The sequence below is a fragment of the Aythya fuligula genome, chromosome 2 (assembly GCF_009819795.1).
Source record: "Aythya fuligula isolate bAytFul2 chromosome 2, bAytFul2.pri, whole genome shotgun sequence".
NCBI lineage: Eukaryota > Metazoa > Chordata > Aves > Anseriformes > Anatidae > Aythya > Aythya fuligula.
Window position 1 is genome coordinate 56,066,529 of NC_045560.1, and position 24,201 is coordinate 56,090,729.

The 24,201-nt window shown below is 35.9% G+C and overlaps 1 protein-coding gene across 1 annotated transcript in view; it reads right to left on the reverse strand.

The window, feature by feature from the left end:
* Positions 1–24,201, reverse strand: part of CNTNAP2 (contactin associated protein 2) — a 1,149,595-nt gene that overhangs the window by 632,368 nt on the left and 493,026 nt on the right. The window contains 1 exon segment of the mRNA XM_032182107.1: positions 16,915–17,062. Coding sequence (XP_032037998.1) covers positions 16,915–17,062 — 148 coding nt within the window.

Sequence of the window (24,201 nt, forward strand, 5' to 3'; positions counted from 1 at the left end):
AAGTTTTACATTTTCTTTTTAGGAGCTCTTTGCTGATGTTTTAATAGTACATTCTTAAATCACAGAATCACACAGAATCACAGAATTTCTAGGTTGGAAGAGACCTCAAGATCATCGAGTCCAACCTCTGACCTAACACTAACAGTCCCCACTAAACCATATCCCTAAGCTCTACATCTAAACGTCTTTTAAAGACTTCCAGGGATGGTGACTCCACCACTTCCCTGGGCAGCCTGTTCCAATGTCTAACAACCCTTTCGGTAAAGAAGTTCTTCCTAAGACCCAACCTAAACCTCCCCTGGCGCAACTTAAGCCCATTCCCCCTCGTCCTGTCACCAGGCACGTGGGAGAACAGACCAACCCCCACCTCACTACAGCCTCCTTTAAGGTACCTGTAGAGAGCGATAAGGTCGCCCCTGAGCCTCCTTTTCTCCAGGCTGAACAAGCCCAGCTCCCTCAGCCGCTCCTCATAAGACTTGTTCTCCAGACCCCTCACCAGCTTCGTCGCCCTTCTCTGGACCCGCTCGAGCACCTCCATGTCCTTCTTGTAGCGAGGGGCCCAAAACTGAACACAATACTTGAGGTGCGGCCTCACCAGAGCCGAGTACAGGGGGACGATCACCTCCCTATCCCTGCTGGCCACACTGTTTCTTATGCAAGCCAGGATGCTGTTGGCCTTATTGGCCACCTGAGCACTATGCTGGCTCATATTCAGCCGACTATCAGCCATCACTCTCAGGTCCTTCTCTGCCTGGCAGCTCTCCAACCACTCATCTCCCAGCCTGTAGCTCTGCTTGGGGTTATTGCATCCCAGGTGCAGGACCCGGCACTTGGCCTTATTGAACTTCATGCAGTTGACCTCAGCCCATCGGTCCAGCCTATCCAGATCCTCCTGCAGAGCCTTCCTACCCTCGAGCAGATCGACACACGCACCTAACTTGGTGTCATCTGTGAACTTACTGAGGGTGCACTCAATGCCCATTAAGTGGCACATTGTTTAAATCTGATCTGGTTCATATTACTTAAATTTTTGTAAAGAAAATATTTGGAAGTGTAAGAATTAAATATTTATCCCTTAGTGTTAGTTTGTATAAGACCATCAACCTTTTTTTTTATTTTTCGTTCTACTATATAAGTTCTATTTATACCTATACTGTATGAAATAACTCAGTGTTTTGCACTTTATTCATGTTGGAATGATAAACTTGCAGGAACCAGCTGGTCATTTGTTTCTCTTGAGAAAGAAATGATCACTCTGAAAAACAGGCACTTGCTAGAAGGTTGAGAAAAACATCTTTTTTTTTTTTTTTTTTTTCCTTTTAAATCTTCAAAAATGGACTGAGAAATTTAAGAATAGGCATGCCAACTTTGATACCAGTGTTTATTGTTTTCATCATATAACAAAGCAACGAGATTAGTTCCTAGTCTTCAACTCTAGAGGAGCAGGACTCTCAAGACCTAGATACGATTGATCATTCCCAGTCATGGAAATACACAGGATTTCTAACTGGAATTCTAATAAGCATGTTATACAAATTTCAAAGAATTATATGAGATTCAGAAATGCTCACATGACACTATGACTGTGAAAAACATTAAGAAGATAAAGAAATGTAGCCAAGAATCTGCAACTCTATCTCTCTCCCTGCCACACTGTCAAAATATACATCAAAACTTAAACTACCCTCACCTGCCAACCCAACCCTTTCCCAATAGAGTTCATCCATACAGTTCACAGGCCAAGCACAGGAGGTGCACCAACATGTTTGTGTACTCCTGACACTTCTAGCTTTGCAGTTTTCAACGAACTTTCCTCTGGTTAACTACAGATGAGATTGAAAAGGGTGATGATCATAAAGATCCATCAAGGGCTCTATCCAAACAACAACATGCATGATATATGTAGTTTGAATTATGGGGTTGCAAGACAGAAGTTTATAAATCCCTGACTGAAAGAAACAAATTCACTTCTATTACCAGTATTAATGAACTTCTCTGCAAAGCATGTAGTTTGAGACATAAGAGTTTGTTCTAAAAGTGTTCTAAATCTTGAATTTACCTTTAAGACTAAACAGCTATGAATCTCTCTCTCTCTTTTTTCTTCTGTTTATTTTGAACTTCTGGCTCTACAGTACAGGTTTGTACAGATTGCATATGGCATGTACTAATTGTACATATGTTTCAACTGTAGCAACATTATTAAACATTTTTAGTTTTTGATCCTTAAGCAGATAAAAAAAAATATATATCTTCTAATATGTCATTATAGATTATTAAAAAAAAATAAAAATAAAAGCACTGATTCCTTTTTTTTTTTTTTTAATACTGTTTTTTGGTGTTTGTTTCCCCATCCCCCCCACCTCCCCCCAAGAATGAAGTTGTGTCAGAGTGGTAGATGAAAAGGTTGTACTGACCATATTCTGCTTTGAAGAAGCTGGGCAAAAATGCCTGCAAAACTTTGTTTTTCTGTGTGTTGCTAAGTGAATCCTGAATACAGAAGTAGTTATCAAAATTAGTCCCTACTTTTTAAAGGACACAATATACTGTTGTAGAAGTTCAGCATGGCCTGAACATTTTTTTTCCAAAGTAGTGAGTTTATTCTGCTAGGAGTAAATGGTCATAGGTTGCTTTACTCTGAAACTTGCTATTATGAAGTAGAATCATAGAATCATAGAATCATAGAATATCCTGAGTTGGAAGGGACCCTTAAGGATCATCAAGTCCAACTCTCGACACCGCACAGGTCTACCCAAAAGTTCAGACCATGTGCCTAAGTTCACAGTCCAATCTCTTCTTAAATTCAGACAGGAAGTAGTGTTTTTTCTTTCTCAAGAATGTAAAATTCTTCCTCCACCCTACGTTTACCTATTACCAAACAACAAGAATTATGATTCGCAATGTTTCTTAGCATGTAGAAATGCAGAATGGAGACAAATGTCAGTTTTATAGTTTTGCTTATATGTAAAAAGTCTATTTAATGTTTATAAGTTTTGAATAAATAACATTTATAAATCCAGACTGACATACCCTTTAGAAACCTTAGAAATTTTTTTTATATTTTATATATAATATATATATATAATACATTTTATATATAAAATATATTTTAATTTAACATATGAGTAAGGTGGTTGTTAGATACAGATAATTTATGAAGGAACATCTGAACAAAGCTGGATTACTCCTAAAAAATTAGAAAGGTTAGGAAAGGTCCATAACTTCCACATTTCAAAGACAACAGAAATTCAGGTAATTTTGATCTAGAAGTTTGGTCAAAAAAGTATAAAAAATCTGGAAGAAAAAAAGCTGAAATAAGTCTAAGCAGAAAACCAATAAGGGCTACCAAGAGAATGAGCAGTATGTCTGTCAAAGAGAAGGTGCTGGGAGACCAAAAATCAATGGTCTTAATGGTCTTAAGTGTGAAATTAAAAACTGTGTTTACTTAGTGGACAAGACCATGAGGGTCTTGCATCATCATTTCCCTTTAGTAACATACCAATTATTCTGAAGAAAATTAACTCTATCCCAGATGAAGTCAGGATGCGTAAGGCCACAGAGAGTCATAGAAAAGATCCTGTTGCCCCTCCACTACTGCCAATTTTTAGTCAGTTTTGGACAGCCCCTATAATGAGAAACTTCCAGCTTTTCCATTCATCTTTTCCTTCTCCAGCATATTATTTATTTATTTGTTCATTTAATTATTAATTAATTTATTATTTTTTAATTCTTTTATTCTTTTTCTTTTGCCGTCTTCCATTTGTTAAGAAGAATCTTTCATATAGATAATGCCATGAATTTCTTTGCCAGGAATAAGGAAGCTAGCTATAAATACAAGTGTCTTCAACAAAACAGTCCTGATGTAGGTTTTCTTGGTCAACAAAGCGGTTGATAGGCTCAGCTATACCTATGTATAAAAGTGATGTATCTACTTGATAAAGTAACTTATGTTGGAACCATTTTTAGCTTTATTCTGATACTCTGATTTATTTTGATGTTTTATTGTAATAATTTAATCTATTTCTATCATATTTTTTTTATATATATTATCTTTTATAAAGCTCACTAAAAATGAAAAGTCTTCTTTTAAAGCAGTCTCTCCGAATAGTATCTGAACAGTAATTCTAGTCCTTATTTCTTGTTAGTGAATACAGTTTAAAACCAGATAATATTGACTGAATATTTCAGTTATGTTTGAATTCAGAAAACTATGTTGAGAAACAAGGCTGAAACTGAAAAGCCTGAAAGCTGAAAGTAGCAAATGGAAGTAACAGAAGAACTTTGAAACAGTGAAGATAAAAAAAACCTGGATAAAAGTATCTTTAATGTCAGCATTTTTAAGCAGATGAATTATGTGAGCTCTACTGATGAGTTATGCAGTTTATCAGGAAACATATCAGTTGTTTTTTTTTTTTTAAGAAAAAAAAAAATTGTAATTTTATTTTGTTTATGAATTTAAATATTGTGTTCACTTCAAACTGTGAACTACAGTTTTGATATTGTTCTCTTAAAATCAAGGGAAATTGCACCTAAATAAAAGGAAGGATTTTTGTTTGTTTAAAGAAAAGATAGCATAAATTTATAAATATTCTGTTGGTTTTAGTACTGATGGATGACAATTTCACCTAAGCATGCCTTTACATCAGAACTCATTGATGCTTTCTCTTAAAACTGTCAATTAAAACAAAATAAATCAGAAAATACAAAGATAAATTGAAATAAATTCAATTTATAAAGTGTGTGACAACTGGATAATAGATTTCTTATGTCAGGGAAAAAGATTATTAATGATTGAAATATTCTGTTTCATTTTGTTTGTTTGCTTGTTTTTAACTAAACAATGTGGTTAAATGTTTTCAACTTTTAATAAGAAATGTAAAATGACAAGTATAATAAATGGGTATGAAATGTGTAATAATTATTGAGTTTTCTTGCATAGATGCGTATGAAATTTTTTCAAAGTATCAGAAATTGTTAGAAAAGAATAAAACTACATTTCAGCCTATGCTAATATTGTTTCAGAAGGATGCTTTTCCAAGGTTTACTGGGATTTGAACTGGACAAATATTTTCTCTTCATGTCTAGGGATTCTATTGGAAACATAGAAACTTCTACAGCCAAAGAGTAATTCTTTTTATCCACCTACTAACATAAATAAAACTTAAAGTACATGGAACAGATAGTCACGATTTCTCTAGGGAGTATGTGCTAGCCTGACTTGATAAAGTTTCTTTCTACAGCGAGTTAGGCCTACTCACATCCAGTATTTAATATCTGCATTATGACAGAAGATCAATCGCTCAAATCCCCCTACCTTATCTCTCAAAAATACAGTGCTATAAATATATCATTCACTGTGTCTGAAGATGTTCTAATATATATCAGGCAAACTTAGGGAAAAAATAAAAATAAAAATAGACACAATGCAAAACAAAGGGTTTTCAGTGGATTTTTCCAAATAATTGAAAGATGTATTTGACTTGAAGTCTCATAGCTCATCACCTGCAGCACTCTGTATTCACTTAATCTGTTTTACTTAATACCCTCTAACACATTTATGCTTGTGTAAGTCTGCTTGACTTGCTGAAAGTCCCTCACGTTGGAGAAAATATGAAGATGCATTGCATAAAAATGGCTTAAGTGTTTAATAACATGTTTTTGGCATTGGCAAACTGAATATGAGTCAACAGTGTTGTCATGGCAGCCAAAATGGCCAGCCATATCCTGGGCTAGTTGGGCTAACTAGTTGAGGAAAACGATTGTCCTGCTCTGCTCTCCACAGGCATCACCTCGAGTACTGTGTGTACACCACAGTACAAGAAGGATGTAAAACTATCAGTGTCCAAAGAAGGGCAACAAAGATGGTGAAGGGACTGGAGGGTAATACATATGAGGAGCAGCTGAGGTCCCTTGGTTTGTTCAGCCCAGAGCAGAGGAGGCTGAGGGGAGGTTTCATGGCCTCCCGCAGATCACACGCAAGGAGAGAGGAGGGGCAGGCACTGAGCTCTGCTTTGTGGAGACAGTGACAGGACCTGAGGGAATGGCATCGAGCTGTGTAAGGGGAGGTTCAGATAGGATATTAGGTTCTTCATTAAGGGTCAAGCACTGGAACAGGCTCCCCAGGGAAGCTGTCATAACACCAAGACTGACGGAGTTCAAGAAGCATTTTTGACAATGCTATCAGACAAATCAGGTTTGATTTTTAGGTTGTCCTGCACAAAGACAAGAGTTGGACTTAATGATCCTTGTGGGTCCCTTTCAACTCGAGATATTCCATCCATGATTCTGTGATTCTATAAACAGCTGGCAAACTCAGTGTGAAGCTACCAAGCCTTTTAACAAGCTTGCAAAGGAAAGACTAGTAACAGGCTTCTTTCTTCCCCCTGCTACCTCCAAAATTGACACCAAATTAGCAAGAACCTTCAGCAGAAGTGAAGGCATAGTACTGTCTTCTTCCAGTTTACACACTGAATGAAATACCTACCCTAGGTTTACAGAGACATACTCAATGTCTGAACAATTTTTCTGTTGATTTGTTCCTAAAACCAAGGCTGTATACAATTAATACAATTGTTAAGTCACAGCTCACCAGCAGCACAAGAGAATTCAGATGAATTTATAACCATAGATCACCTTCAGTATGTTGGAGTCCAACAGGCTTTTCTCAGATCAGGCATTGACAACATCTTATACCAAAGTTACAAGAAGAAAAAAAAAAAAGTAAAAAAAATCCCTCACCTTAAAGAAAATCACAGAATCATCTAGGTTGAAGATCTCCAAGATCCAACTTCTGACCTAACACTAACAAGTCCTCCACTAAACCATATCACTAATCTCTACATCTAAATGTCTTTTAAAAACTTCTAGAGATGGCGACTCAACCACTTCCCTGAAATGAACAACTACCTTCCCTGACTAGTACATGTTAATTGAAAATTTTATTCTCCCTAATGTTCATTACCACTTAACAAAATATTTTGGATTTTATTTTATTTTTTACCCAAGGCATTTACTTGCTGGTATTAAATAGATATAGATAGAGGAAAACATTCACTGCTTTACAAATTGTTTGACTTCAAGCAATATCACTAAGCTTATGTAAGAGCTTGCTACATAAATGCCAACTGTTGCTATACCAATCATTATTATTTTAGGCAAGGAAATATTTTTTCCTATAAGGATGCTTTTTATAGATGCAGTTTTAGAAAGACAGTTTCCCAAGTTCTTCAATTTTTTTAAAGCTAAAATAGCAATTAAATATTTATGTTCTATGGGAAAGAAAAAGAGAAAGAGAGAGAGAGAGAGAGAGAACAGTTCCATATTGAAATAATTAAAGCTCAATTACCTTACGCATCTGTAAACAAAAAAATAGAGACATTGCCATGGAAGAAATAGATTTATTTTTTCTTTTTTCCTTTTTAAATAAAATTGTGGATGGCAAAATCTGGTGAATACACAGAATTGAGACTGTATAAAAATTTGTTTCTTTTTCTGAATTTGGAAATTACCTGCACAATTTAAAAAATTTGTTCAGATTACTTTATTAAAGATATAATTTTAAATTAAAAAAAAAATCTAAGCACTTTTGTGAAATGTAAGTTTTCTAGGTTCCTATTAGTTTAGAAACCTAGTTGCTTATCTAGACTTAGTAAAGCACTTGATATAGACGTATTCAGTTTTGGGCCACATGCTGTACTTTTATGTTCTTCTTAGTGCATGTAGACCTCAAAATTCAATTTGCAGTGACAAAAACCATCATTACCACAAAATTTGAAGTTGTTGTTTTTGCTCATAATTGCCATTTCAACTTATACCTTGACCGAACAATTGCCAAATCTTAACTCCAAATTTCAAGCATCATTGATATATGTAAACACATGAATTTATTTAAGGATTTTTTTTTTCATATAGTATTTACCCAATTTTACTGTGAATTTCTAAAGGATAAATCAAGTGTGTATTTCCCTTAAATTAAATTAATGTTCTTAAACATTAAAATACAGATACATTTTTCATGTATCACAAGTACTATAAACACAGGAAAACACATAGGTTCTAATCATCTTCTGTGTGTAATGGCATTCTTTTAAAAAAAATCAAAACTATTGGGTTTTAAAATGATTTTCTTTCACATCTACCACAATCTGCAACCAGTACAAATGAACACTTATCGAACAATCTCTGTCTATTCAATGGAAAATCTGTGAAGCCATCTAAAGACCCAGTTGAAGCCATACTAAACTGTAATTATAGTAAGATAATAATATGAATTATATTCAAGAGAAAAAATATTCAGCATTGCATTGTTTTGCTGTGCAACATCATGGAGCCTAAAACTTTCTGTCATCTAATAATAAAAAAAAATGTTTACATCTGAAAAGATGAAATAGTTTACCGTTTCTGCAAGATGTTTCCCCCAACATTTGTGAATTAATAACTTATTTTGACAGCCTTAGAAATGTTTACACTAACTAAAAGAACAGCAGCAAATAATCCAATCTGAGAAAGCTTACGTGATGTCTGGCACCATTATAATTGAAGCCACAGAATCTAGGGGGTTGCTTAGTCAAGCTGAAAATTTGTTTTCTTTAATGTAATTCAGTGGTACATGAAACACACCCAGAAGATTGAAGATATTTTCCTACAGACCTTTAACATTTAGAAGAATTGTTGGACTGGACAAACACCAGTGGGACACCAAGGGTACTCATTCTCCATTAATTACACCTTGATAACAGTAGGTGCACCCTGTCAGAGGGCATTCACCCTGCAGTGAGAGAAGCATGAGGTAGATCTTAGACACAAGACATAGCATACCATGTCATTCTTATAGGGTAGAAAAAAATGAACATTTTCCCTATTTTAGAAGATTTAGGGAAAAATCTGCAGCACACTTGCCTAATTCCCCAAAGCTCATAAAGACGGGACTACAGCTTTAAAATATGATATTGAGTAGAAACTCAACTATGGGGATATACTGCATATAACTCTGACAGCAGTTACTTTATAAAAACATTATTACGAAGAGTTAATTTTGGTTATTTCCCTTTAGCAATATTGACTCTTTAACGTAGGCAGTTTTGTATCAGAGAACCCTATCATTACCTTTGACTGAGAAAACACAAAAATTTACTAATAGCAAGACCATTTTACTTAAAAGAAAAATACAGAATGTGTCATCTTCAGCTAAACTTTAGTAGAAGAACAGAATAAATTGAAAAAAGCCTAGAAGATACTGCATCTTTAACATGTGTTTTAATCCAGACATTTAGGAAAACATGTATCAGTGAAGCCCTTGGTGCTCTAAATCAATGGCACAGAACCAAAGCCCACCGTCTGAAATCTGTAGAGTTTGTTTGGTTTTGTTTTGTTTTGTTTTTATGAGAAAAAAGCCACTTGATTTCTCAAGGGAATAAGTCATCATGGACAAATAGATCTATGGTCACTAGATCAAGAAATGCAAGAAAAGTATACATGTATGCTGGGCAAAACTATTACAAGCATCTGTTCAGGCAAAAAAACATTACAGGCAAAACTACTGTTATTAGACTGAAACTTTTATTTGTATTTACCTGAATATAACCTTCCTTTTCTTCATTAAAAAAGGATACTAGGATCTTACTTAATTTTTCTACTTTTCTAGATGTTTATGGATCCTAAGGATAATTTCTATCCTCATGTAAACTGATTGCAGACAACTATGCAATGGCCGTTCTGTGGGGGGTATGGAAACACCATTGGAAAAGCTAATAGAAAATGTTAGTTTGCTCTTTTCCACAAGAGAAGAGCCAGGCCTGACTTTAATAAACCTTACACAAAACTGCAAGTTTTTATCATATGTGGCCTTACATTTTGTTTATACATTGCACAAAAAAAAAAAAAAAAAAGTCATAAAAAAGCTTTTTCAAATGAACCAGCTACATACACCCTTCTAAAGGAAATACTGAAAGAAAAAAAAATGTTCAAGTGTAATTGAAAACTGTCTGAGAATACAATTGAACAATACAATTGAACAAGTTGGTGGGGCATGTATTCATAGAAAATATACTTGTTTTTCTCTGACTTTGATTTCATTGCCAGCTAACAAATGAACCTGTAAAGAACACATTGCTGTTGCCATTAACAAAGCTGTGGTGCTTGAGAGTATCTACCAGTAACCTCATTATAACTACAAATGGAAAAGTAATGGACTTTTCAGTTTGCTGTCAGTTTCAAACAGTTGATAGGAAAATATACGTGCATTGTGCCAAACTAACTAAAAGTTAAAGAATAAGAAATAAACATATATGTTAGGTTTTAAGATCTGACCTAAAAATGGTACTGCAGGCACCAGGCAGTGGCCAGACCACTCTGTGAGGCGAGGCCGGGGCTGTCCCATGCTGGCTCCAGTGGCCTCACCGCAGGGCCTGGCTGAGCCCCTCGGCCACGGGCGGGCTCCTCAGGGAGAGTGGAGCTCAGAAAGGGCCAAACGCTGCCTGGCAGTGAGGAAAGAAGTGCGATAAGCAGCCCTGTGAGCAGCCAGGGCAGGAGGTGCTCCAGGCGCCCTGCAGAGCTTGCCCTGGAGAGCCCGGGATGGAGCAGGGGAGAGGTGTGAGGAGGAAGGGGCGGCACAGAAGAACCACAATGACCATATCCCCAGACCCCCATGCTGCTCACAAGGCAGGTAGGAGTATCAGAAATCAAGAGCTGAAGTTGATTCTGGGAGAGGGAGGATAAGCGATGGTGTTGTTATAAAGATTGTCTTTGTTTCTCAATATTGGAATATATTTTAATTGGCAATAAATCAAATTAATTTTCCCCAAGGCGAGTCTGTCTTGCAATTATAAATGGTGAGTGTTCTCCCCGTCATTTTTTTGTAACCCACAAGCTTTTTTTCCCTTGTTCCTGATTTAGTGACTGGGTGGGATAGCCTTGGCTATCACTACACAAAACAAGAGTGCTATTTAATACACTATTTATTTTTTGAAGAAAATATTTATTTATGCATTTAATTTTTTAAAGCAGAAGCTCATGTCACATCTTTCTGAAATATTCTTTTTAGGGAAGCAAAAAACAGCTAAAATTAAACATCGGGTTAATTTTCTGTTTTTGTTTGTTTGTTGTTTCTTTTTCTAGGAAAAGCAAAAATATTTCCAAGGACTTTCTTTCTGTTTCTATCTCAATCTTCTGATTTAAAAAAATTAAATAAATAACTTTTTTTCCAAAATGCTGTTTTTTTGTTTGTTTTTGTTTGTTTTTGTTTTTTTTTTTTTTTTTTTTCTTAATTTTAAAATAGAAGACACAAATGTTTTAAATTGGTATTTTTACCTACTATCAAAATAGGTCTATATTTATTACTGTTAACAACCAGAGGTAACAAATGGGCTGGGGTAACAAAAGTCTGTTCTCACTTTCATACAAAAATAAATGAACACGTACACAGAAACAATCACAACCACCTCTTGCTGGAGAGTGGGTAGGGGAAAGCATTGGGAACAATTCTAAAGACAGATGGCATAATTTATCTTCAACTTACTGAACTCAACTATTTAAAGACTACCATGGAACTAAGAAAGTATGGGTAATAAAAAGTATCAATTTTCATGACTCTTAAGAAAAAAAGAATCCCCTCCATGTCAAAAAGCTAGAAAATATCTTAACAATGAAGCAAACTTTCAAATAGAGCACGTATTCAAATAAATCTTTAAAAGTTCAACAGTTCAATTCCCTCACTCTCCATAGTTTAACTGTGACTATTCAGCCATGCACCTTTAATATCAGAGAGAATATCAAGCTATGCTTGTACCTGTTGAACTGCAATGATGTTGTCTAAAAATCAAACACATAGACCTAAATATGTATACATCTACCCAGTATAAAAATACTGAAATTTTGGAGAAATAGGGGGAAAAAAAGGTTGGATGCTTAGAACTCCTAACTGTTCCATCCACTGTCATAAACAAAGCTATTAAGCTCACATGGACCTCTGCTAAACAGTTTTGTCAATTCTCTGATTTTACCCAAAATTAAAAGCAACTTTACTTCCAGTAATTTAATAAAATTGCTACAACTCTGAGAACATGATTGCACAAAATATACACTTCAAAATTGTTCTTCCTATTTAATATTTTTATGCAGTTGCACCATTTAGATGGTCAAAGAAGTCTGCCTGGACAACTTAATTGCGCTTTTATTATGAGTAATGAAATATCATGAGAGGAGGTAGGGAATTGTTTACATGGATTTGGGGACCAAATCAGTATCCTTACCATTTAGGTGAATATTAGGCATGAAAAGTGTGACAGAAGAAATATGTACACATACACATATGGAAATATATTTCATACAGCATAAAGTGTTCCGATAGCAATCATGTCACTTCAATAGACCTTTTTTCATGTGTTTTAGTATTTTATTTTGTTTTGTTTTTAAATGTAATGCCAATGAAACAAAATGTCCAGTGTCCAGCTATTCAATCTGGCCAAGTGAAAATTGATCAAATTCCACACAAGTGAAATAACAGTGGCTTTTTTTACCTGCTTCAAATATTCCCTTTGATGTGTAGATGCAATAGATAATTCTGAAGAGGATGGAGCTCTTGTTAGGTATGTAGGGCAACCACATGAGAGAATAAAGGGGACATGGGTAGTTAGAATCAACAGCATGAAATCAAGAAAAGGAGATTTCAAGTATTACAGAAAATTTCCTAACAATGAGTACAGCTGAACGTGGAATTAACTGCCAAGGGAAAAAACGGCTTAGGTCACTGCAGGCAGATAGGATTAACTAGTCCAAGACCTGTTCAATCCATAATTTTTAGCACTTCAGTACTCCCAAAACATTTGCAAGAATTGATTATTTGAAACCCTCATGGCTTAACCCTCAACAGCATCTCCTAACCTTATTTTTGCTCTTGTAAATTTTTACATGACCAAGGTTTTTTTTCACTGTACTATCTGGATAGTGAATGTTTTCTATACAAAATTATTATTTCATAAACCTCTGTGGTCTGTGTTTGTTATTTTTCCTTCTTTTCCCTCAGTCCCTAAAAAAAATCAGTCATCCAGCATAAAACTGAAACAATAACATTTGACACAGCACACTACAAATAGTATAGCTAACAACTGAAATGAACAGATTTGCTAACAGAGCTCAAACGACATTTGTTCATTTTCACTGCTTCATAAGTGCAAACAGATCTGGTCAATGAATGGAAAAAGCTCAGTTTGCAAACATTCATAGAGCTTTATTGTTCCTGCTCTCTATTTACCTTATGTATATTATTTGCATGACTTTCTGCTGTCTCCAAGTGATTTTTTCAAGTATATCCTACACCTCAGATGCAAACCATTTGGAATTTGCAAATTCTTACTGTCAGACATACAGCTTTGTCTAAAAGATTCAGGCAATGAGTTTAGATGCAGAAAATCTACAACCAAGCTGTATGAAAAAAAGCCCAAGATATCAGTGAGTACATTCCACTCACACCACAGGATTTCAGCACCCAGGTTATGAGGATAAGGTTAAAAAGTGCAGCCAAAGACTATGCAATGCTATTTCCATTTTGTAAGCATTGGAGATTAAAGGAACTATTAATTAGTTCTTTTAATCCTTCATTGCCATCAGTGATCTTGCAGGAGCTTACTATGATATTCAAAATTGTTAGTAAAATGTACTATATTTTAGTTGCCAGAGCCTCCAGATGCCATGACTTTTCAATTTGTCAGCATTCATAAACTGGACATGATGGAAGATATATGCCACATCCTTTTGCTCTCTATCTCCAAAAGAGAATGAATGAAAATCTGCCACCAGTTTTGCCTTAACTGGTTGGATACTTTGCCTTTGGTTATATTGCTTTCTTCCTTATAATTTGCGTTTTGAAAAATTATGTCACTGCAAGCATAAAGACTCTTTTCCACTTTTGAGTGTCTTAAGTAGCTTCTTTTACAATGAAACCTAAAACTCCCAATGACTAAAATATGTTTTTATGTCATATAATAATTTGTTTGATGTTGTTATCCAAGCTTGTTTTTCTCATGCAACTCTTCCATGAACATATCCAATAAGCAAGTTGTTTACTCACTGTTTTTTTTATTATAATTTTTATTATTATTAATTAGGCAGTCAGTTTTTCCCTATGGAGAATTAAAAATCTTTTTCAAATTTGATGTCACCATTTAGTCACAGAGATAAACATAAGGTTCATTCTGAATCTTGTAGAGGGAGACTCATGCTTTATTCTAATCATAGGACTAAAAACTTTGCTATATGACACATATACATGCAACAATGGAGTTTTTACACAGTTTGCTCCAAATGATGCATTTGAAGACAAATCTGGAACTCTTACACATTGCTACATTGTTCTGATAGTCATACCAAGGTGCTGTCTTCCTCTCTTTTAATACAGTGAGGTTTATTTTTTTCTTTTCAATTGCTCTGCTACCTACTGATACTGAATTTCAGGGACATCCTAACTGCTTCCTGCATCTAAAATCCATACAACATTCTAGGAGAGCTTTTTGAAACAAAAGTCCCTAAAAATATATAATATAAATTATTATTATTATTGTTATTTTTTAAAAAATTAAATCACTGGTAATGCCAACAGACTAACACTACTCTCTGAGCAAAACTACAAAGTTATGTTTGGCTACCTCAGTTCAACTGTGAATGCACATTTTATCAATATCTTTGTAGTCCCACACATTGTTTCCTTGGCAGAAGCTTTTTGTTCTCCTCCAAAAATATACAGTCTGTCAACCAAGCAACTTTTCATCAAATGACTGAAATCATTTTGTCAACAAGCTATGTTTTGCTTTTTCTCACATTTACTTTAAGTCTCTAAAAGCATCTTGTTATGTATCTACAATACTTTGTCTATCTATTTAATAAAGAAATACTTTTACCTGTAAATATTTCAGCAAAAATCATGAGTTTTATTGCTTTATTCAACTATTTAAAGGCATTTTTTTCTGTTAAAAACTGTCATATTTCAAAACAAACTAAATGTTGACTTCTTGCATTAAATACCTAAATTTGCATTTGAAGTAGATACACTTACAAGTAAATATTCATCACGCTGCAAAAATTAACTATGCTACAGTGTTGGCTCTGCTTAAAGCAGCCTGTAAAACATTTTAGCAATGTGATAATAAACATTTATTAGGAGCCATGCAAACAGTGCTACCTAAAACTTCAGAAGCTTAGTGTCTTTTCAAGTAAGAAACATTGGAATAATGTACGGTTCTGCAGATAACAAATATACTGTTGTTTGTTTGTTTTTATAAATGTATCTAACATCCATGAGGGCCCTCAGCACAGTGCTACAAACACCACAAGTTTGATTTGATTTCTTAGCTATTGCTCAGAAGTTATTTGCAGTTTCATACATTAAAATGTATGAAACGGGGGGGGGGGGTAAATCATTGCAAGGAAATAGAAAAAATATTCTTTGTGGTTCCCATTGGTGTTTAATGAAAGAATATAGCCTTTAGACTATCTATCCTAATCAAATCAACAACCGTGTAAGGGAAACAAGCTGCTGTAAGGAACTGGGGGAGCTGCTGTTTGACATTAGTAGAGTAAATTTAGAGAAGCCTTAGGCCACAGTATGAGCTGCCCATAAGCTCCCCATAACCTGAAACTGGCATGTAGTGGTGATTGAGTGACAGAAAGCAGCATTGTGGGGGAGCTTGAGTGGTTCTGATGGCAAAGGGGTGATGTGCTGACCAAGGGGGTTGCCAGACGAAATCCTGCCCCAACAGAAAACAGCCTGCCTCACAACAAACCGCCAATCTGAAGGAATGTAACTTGTATGTGTCAAGAACTGATTGGACTGTAGCGGTCAAAATGAAGATTGTACGAGTATAAGAACCCAGGGAAAGTTTTGGGCTGAGCTTCTCCTTGGAGGATCACAGCTTGAGCTGCTATGTGGGCACCATTAAATTTTGCTGCTTTAAATAAAAGTTGACTCTGGATTCCTGTGGAAACCCTCTCTGCTTGGGGAAACAACGGATCTAACAGACTGAAATCACAAAACATTTTGCTAGTTAATTAGCACAATTGCTAGTTAGGATGGCAAAGGTCTCCAATATTTCTTAAATCACCCAGTGAAGACAATGGATGAGACTTCAAGAAACTTTTTTTGTTTGATTGATTGTTTTTGATTTTGTTGTGTTTTTTTTGTTGTTTTTTTTTTTTTTTTTTTAAAGCAAATCTCAAATACCTCCTTACAGCTAAAATACCTACAAGCAGGATACTGCATTAAAATTAAATACAAATAGGACATCAGACACTTATGTTTTTGCAAGCCTGTAGACTTTCTTCAGGTACCGGCAGGATCAAATTGTAGGAATGACATTTAGAAACTTCTCTTGCTTCTCTTAAAACATAATCAGTTTTGCTCTTAACCATTTGTACCACTCCTCATTTGGATTTCAAAGGAAATTCTGAAGTCATATACTAATATACATATACTAATGAATGGAAAAGTCTCTGAAAAACATGTCATATATTTAGACAATCTGAGATACTTCGATAGAATTCTTATTTGCTTTATTTTTATCTTTAGCACCAAGCAATGAATTATTTCTTGTTTCCCAGCTGTTCCCCTTAGGACCCAACATGAGATTTGTCTGAACACTGTCATTTCTTCAATGGAACTGTTCAAGGTTATATAATAGTCTTCTGCAAAAAAATCAGCCATGAAGTTCAAAAGGAGTGACTTCAGAGAACTATCACAAATTCCAGTATTGAATCTCCCACAAAAGAAATAACAAGCAACTCAGACTTAAGTTTACAATACTCAATTAAGCACTAGGCAACTCAATTAAACATTAGGCAACAGATTTAAGCTGAGATCCAATGACAGTTTCTACTTAGAATTAAAAAAAAAAAAAAAAAAAAAAAAAAAAAGATCATGGAAAAACTTACAGTAGGAGCAGCCGTAGACCTCAATTCTCAGCCCTATTTGGCCTTCTCCATTCCAGTCCAAAGGAACTATACGTACATAGCGAGCGATAACTGGATGTTGTAAATCATGTCGAACCACACTATCAGAGTTTGTATTTCCAGGAAATGCCTAAGGGAAAGAAGAAGAAAATTGTTGTATTAAATCTATCTCACATGCTATAAAGGTTCTGGTATGAAGGAAAGCACAGGCAGTAAAGTCCTCTGAGTGTCTAGGTAACACTTAAATTTAGTTTAAATGTTTTCTGAGATAGTGACCAAATGAATAGTGGATTTAAAAAGTATCAGTGTTCAGAACAATACCGAAACTGCAGCACACGTCCTCTTTCTACACAACAGATATACTGAACTCACATAACAGCTGCTGCTAGGTAAGAAAGTATTCCATTCTGCATCACTGATCTGTTACTCAGTTATTACTGCGTTAATAGAAGTGTCCAACCCAGAGCGGTTGTTCTGTAGAAGATATCCATCCCCTAACAATTAGATTACACGCACCAGCCATCTTCCTGTAAGTAGAAACACTGACATAACCCATTTCCTCCAACAGATATGGAACCCTTCAATTCTCAAATTTCCAAAAATACAAAACTCTTCCTTTGCTTCTGATGTACTAACCACTGGAAAATGAGCGTCCAGTTTCCCTCCTAACCATAGCTGTCTCCCACAGGAAAATCTCTTAATCTCAAGGTTTGTAATACCTTGTAAATCAGTAGAGGACTGTTCTTAAGTGTGTTTTTAAAATGACTGAAATAAATATTTAGTGCTTGTTTTGTAGTTTTCTACCTCTGGCTAAAAGTTTTTGTAGCATCCAGCTTAAAAGTAAACAATACCTACCACTTAAAATGATAGTGGGGTTTTTGTCTTTTTTTTTTTTTTTTGTCAGTTTATGCACAATCCATTCATTCACTGATGTTAAAGACTACTATTCAGTTATTCTCAACATTTTCAAAGGACCCTTCTCGCCCCTTCATGAGTAATTTTCAGCAGAAATAGGGATCTTGAGACAGTGAACAGGGTAGTCATAAACAAAGAAAAGGTGACTTCTAATATCTTAATAAATCCATATAAAATCCTGTAATACATTCCAATAGTAGAACTAAAAACAACTGAAGAAACAACTGGACAGTAAGGAACACTACTACAAAATAAAGTCATCAAAAATTTGAGAGACAAAATGTACAGGGCACAATAGATATGGGTGGTAGTAAATGTAAGGAAGATTTACCAGATTACGACATGTAATAGGTCACCTCAATTTTTCTCTACTGCTGCTATTAATGTACTAAACGATTATCATGACACTCATTGCTTCATAGAAGAGCTTGTTAGATACAATAATTAATGTCTATGATGCACTTTGATATTTGAGTGGTAATCATTTAGAAGGAAAATTACAGTTCTGTCTTCTGAGCTGAACAGAAGACAATAAACAACAGAAAGCATACATTGAATAAGGACTAAAAATCCTATTGAACAGCTGGCTGTTCTCTGAGTCATGTTTCAGGAATCACATAACTATGCAATGAATAAAGAAGCTGATCTTTAAAAAATATATTTTGTGAGCATGCAAGGCAATGCTCCAAATTTCAAGACAAAATTTGTTTTGTTTAGTTATGTGCTTGCTGTAATCTTAACAAGACTGTCTTAACATGGGTGGTTTTTTGTTTTAAATTTAAGAGAATTAGGGGCAAAATCAGCTGCTCAGGAGGGATGGATATCTTGTATATAATTCGATTAAATGAATGATGAAGAGTAATTCTCAAAATCCAAATTATTTCCTGTACCTTTCCATACTTTATGCCCTGAGATGGTAGGTAGGGATGGGGAGCAGAATTAAGCCCTCCTAATTCATGAGGAAATGGTTAGTGACCTGCTACTCCACTTAGATGTATGAAAGTCTATGGGGCCAGATGGGATCGACCCAAGGCTATCGAGGGAACTGCCAGAAGGGTCGATAGACCCAAGATGTTTTCCATCATTTTTCTGCAGTCCTGTCTATCAGAGGAGGTCCCAGTCGATTGGAGGCTAACAAATGTGATACCCATCTACAAGAAGGGCCAGAATTAGGATCTGGAAAACTACAGACCTGTCAGTCTAACCTTGGTGCCAAGAAGCTCATGGTGTAAAGGAAAAAGCTCTCCCTTGGAAGAGAAGAGGTACTGTCTGTGTTTAACTGAGGCCTGATTAAAAACAATCTCTCTCCTGAGTGTGTGAACTGGCTTATTACACACCGTGGAAAAAAATCCATGTTTTCAGATGACAATGGAGCGGATTACCTTGAGTGCTATCACATGCAGTACTTCCAGGACAACCAGATGTTCAGGCCCAGTCAGCATGGGCTATCAAAGGCAGATCCTGCTTGACAAACCTGGTCTCCTTCTAAGGTGACACACTTGGTGGATGAGGTCTACCCAGACTTCAGTAAGGCTTTTCATAGATTCACAGAATCTATGGGTTGGAAGGGACCTTAAAGATCATTTAACTCCAACCCTGCTGCCATAGGCAGGAATGCTACCCACTAGATCAGGTCGGCCAAGGCCCCATCTAGCCTGGCCTTGAACACCTCCAGGAATGGGGCATCCACAACTTCTCTTGGCACAACTTCTAGTGCCTCACTACCTTTACAGTGAAGAATTTCATCCTAATGTCAAGTCTAAATCTATCTTCTTTTGGTTTAAGATCATTCCCCCTTGTCCTATTATCTATCTGAGTAAAGAGTCGTCCATCTTTTTTATAAGCCCCCTTTAAGTACTAAAAGGTCACAGTGAGATCTCCCTGAAGCCTTCTTTTCTCCAGCCTGAACATCCCTAGCTCTCTCAGCCTTTCTTCATAGGAGAGGTGCTCCAGTCCTCTGATTATCTTCGTGTCCCATCTCTGGACTCACTCTAACTGGTCCACATCTTTCTTGTGCTAGGGGCCCCAGACCTGGATGCAGCACTCCAGGTTGGGCCTCACAAAGGTAGAGTAGAGGGGAACAACCTCTCTCCACCTGCCGGTCACTTCTGTTGATTCAGCCCAGGATGCAGTTGGCCTTCTGGGCTGCAAGCACACACTTCTGACTCATGTTGAGTCTTTCATCTACCAGAACCCCCAAGTCCTTCTCCACAGGGATGCTCTCAGTGAGTTCTCCCAATCTGTACTCCTGTCTGGGGTTGCCCTAACCCAGGTGCAGCACCTTGGACTTGCTGAACCTCATGCTGTTCACATGGACCCACTTCTCCAGCCTTTCCAGGTCCCTTTGAATAGCAACTCTTCCTTCTTTTGACACCATTTCCCAAAGCATTCTCCTGGGGAAAGTGGCTGCTCATGGTTTGGATGGATGTATGCTTCTTTGGGTTAAAAACTGGAAGGGTGGCTGGGCCCAAAGAGTTGTGATGAATACAGTTAAATCCAGCTGGAGGCTGGTAACTAGTGGTGTTCCACAGGGACAGTTCTATTCAATATCTTTATCAATGATGTGGACTAGGGTATTGAGTGCACCCTTAGCAAGTTTGCAGATGACATCAAGTTCTGCACAAGTGTTGATGTGCTTGAGGGTTGGAAAGCTCTGCAGAGGGGTCTGGATAGGCTGGACCAATGGGGCCAGCTGTATGATGTTCAACGAGGCTAAGTGCCAGGTCTTGCACTTTAATCATAACAACTCCATGCAACTCTATAGGCTGGGGGAAGAGCAGCTGAAAAGCTGCCAGATGGAAAGGGACCTGGGGATGCTGGTTTATAGCCAGCTGCATATGTACCAGCAGTGTGCTCAAGTGGCCAAGAAGGCCAATGGCATCCTGGCTAGCATCAGGAACAGTGTAACCAGCAAAACCAGGGAGGTGATCATCCATCCCCCTGTACTTTGTTCTGGTGAAGTCACACCTCGAGTACAGTTTTGGGTCCCTCACAACAAGAAGGATATCGAGGCCCTGGAGCCTGTCCAAAGAAGGGCTATGAAGGTGGTGAAGGTTCTAGAGAACAAGCCTTCAGAGGAGCAACTGGAGCTGGTTTGCCTGGAGAAAAGGAGGCTCAGGGGAAACCTTCTTAACTCAAGTATTGGAACAGGCTGCCCAGGGAAGTAGTTGAGTCACGATCCCTGGAATTCTTCAAATAATGTGTAGATGTAGAGAGCTTAGGTATACAGCTTAACAGTGGATTTAGCAGTGCTAGGTTAAAGGTTGGACTAAATGATCTTAGAAGTCTTTTACAAACTAAATGATTCTATGATCTGTGCTTTCCCAATCCTTTGACAGAAAGACTTATAGCACAAACCAGCAGGTGTTTGACATTTTGAAGGTTCCTTTTGGTCTATAATCCAGTAACATCTGCTGAATGTATAAACACCATCAGCAGAGAATAGGGTACTCTGTCATCAATTTCCTGGATAATTAACATGCATTTCATTTAGTCTCCAGCAAAACAATATCCTTTAAATACAGCCTTCATTTAGATAAATGCAGTACAGTAATACATGCTCCATGGATAATGCAAACATCAGGCCCAAATCCATCATTGCAAGGCTGCAAAATCAATTTACAGGAGCTTGTGAATTATGTACTATTGCTGTAAAATTTCTTTTTCCTATTGAGATTTGTACACAGGCTCAGAAATAGAGGTTTTCATTAAAAATTGAATTTATACAATTTGCAAAACCAAGGTTACAAAGAGTTTAAAAAGATTTAAAAGCATAATGCAGACCCACATTATATTGTAGATTTTTTTATTTTTAAATGGGGAGTGACTCTCTGACTAAAAAAGACAGAAATATACAACCCTCATATAAGAACCCTCTTTTACAAAACTATTTTTCAGGAAAAGCTGGAAATACCTGTATAAACTAAACAAAATATTCAGCTTATTAAACTCAAACTCACTGAAGTATTATTGCCAGGAGTGTTCTCCTCTAGTAAAGGAGTTTTTCTTTAAGCCAGACTGGGAAAATGATCAAGATGGATCATGTGTCTGTAAAACAGGTAGCACTGTCTCATCAGTCCAGTTCTGAAATTCTCTTTTCTACAAGCACTTCTATTCTAATATTGGATACCAAATTCTTTAAGCTCACATTGCAACAAAAAGTTCAAGAGTGTTTTAAGTCACAAACACTTTTCTTAAAGACAGAACTCCACAGGTCAATAAAGTATTAACAATGAAGAAAGATAAGAAAATATGCCCACAATTCCTTTCTAACTAATAGGTTTGAGCATATGTTGAATGTAGTTTTCGAAAGTACTCAGTAAGAGTTTCATAACTAGCTTCCTTAAAACCACAATTTGATAAGTTCTTATTTTTCAAAAGTTGCTAGAGCAGGTTTATAGGAATAGATAATGCATTTTAATGTGCCAAATAATTACATTGAAAAAGTAGATAAGCTTTTGGTACAGGAACTATCTTCAGCAGAAGCATCAGCAATTAAAGCTGTATGATCTTTGAAATTCACTTTGGCTTTATCAATATTCTTCAGCCAAACTGAAGAGATACACTATATCTCTATACATAGATATATACTACACTTATATACACTATACATTCAGTATAATGTTTTTGCATTATAAACAAAACAAAAAAAAAAGCAACAACAAACACAGAGAATCCAAGTAATTTTTTTTAATGATATTTGGAAATAAAGTTAGGGAAAATTAAGATTCAGATTCAATTTTTATTCCTATGCTTACACCATAATAATACTCTAGTCAGTAATTATAAGTGCCAAAGCTAAATTATAAATTAAAACTAAAATGTCAGTAACATCCAGCTCAATAATAAAATTAAGTAAAACTGACAAAAATGTGTTTAGTTCTCTGTAAAAGGACAGACTTGCAATATCATTCAGTACTCTATGGATACAGCAAGTACATCACAAAATCTTATTTTGAGTAAACTTTTTGATCACTTTTTACAACAAAAGATTTAAAAGGAATTCTCATAATTGAAAAATTATCTCTGAAATAAGAAGGCTCAAGACTGAATGAAAAGAAATGTTATTAAGTTAAAAAAAAAAAAAACAACTCTTTAACCAAACATGACTTAATTGATAAAGAATTTTCCATCCAAATTAACTATTTATGCAAAGACAAGTATTAATAATGCTTCAATGTATGCTCTTCCTAGGGTGATGTAAACTTGTGGCAATGAATGGCATAGTAGAATGACATTTCTTGTCCAGTTAGAAGAGAAAGAAGAACTGTGTTGTTTTTTTTTGTTGTTTGTTTGTTTGTTTCTGTTGCTTGTTTTTGTTCTCATTACTTTAATTATACACTTGTTATAATATTTCTTGAATTTTATGTTTTGTCACTGGCATTTTAAGCATAGGAAATAACTGGAACAATTTATGAGTCTGACCTTATTGGGGGAGGGGAAGGGGGGGGGAAAAATTGGCTTCTAGCTTTATTTTGAAACAATAGTGAAAACACTAGGAGTCTATGTTTCATAGTATTCCATCTATACATCTCTTGTAATCAGATTTTTTAATGCCAAAACACATTAATAAAAGCACATTATTACGAAATATGGAAATGTCCATAGACAGATAGAAAGTATCTGTGGAAAACAAAACTGCATTTTCTTCGAGGTGAGTTAAACATGGAAAATGGGCTAAGCCTTAAATGTTTTTTTTTGTTTTGTTTTTTTTTTTTTTAAATCCCCAGTATCCCAAACCAAATACTTCCAGAACACAAGAATGATAACAGACTTGACAACCTGACAGCTTTACTCATGGCTGTCAGCCCTCTGCCTGCACAAAATAAATAAGTAAATAAGTAAATAAATAAATAAAAAGGAAAACTTCAGTCAACGGTGCTGTGGAAGGCTATTGAACAGAGCAGTGAGCCCAAATCCACAGACCTTGGAAAACTCACATTACGTACTGGTTCAGCACAAGCTGACTAGCTGACTGCAATTAGTAGATTCCAGGGAAACCAAGTTGTTTCAACAAAGCATTCAGTCTCACTACATTAACATTTTCTTGTAAAAAAAACAACTTCATTAGAAAATTGAGTCAAACCTAGTTAAGTACCTCACTGCTGCTGAAACACTTTTTTGCTGGATATCTTTGAAAATCCAGCCCAAATCATGATGTAAACTGAAGGGAAACAAACCAAACCAACTAACCAACCAACCAACCAAACAAAAAACACAACCAAGAATAAAAGGACTGGATAAAGGAAAATGTTATGAGATTAACCTCAAGAATGTATGAAAAAGAAGAGGAAAAAAAAAAAAAAAACAAAGCTGGAAAAAAAATACACACACACTGAAACCACTAAAAAGTAG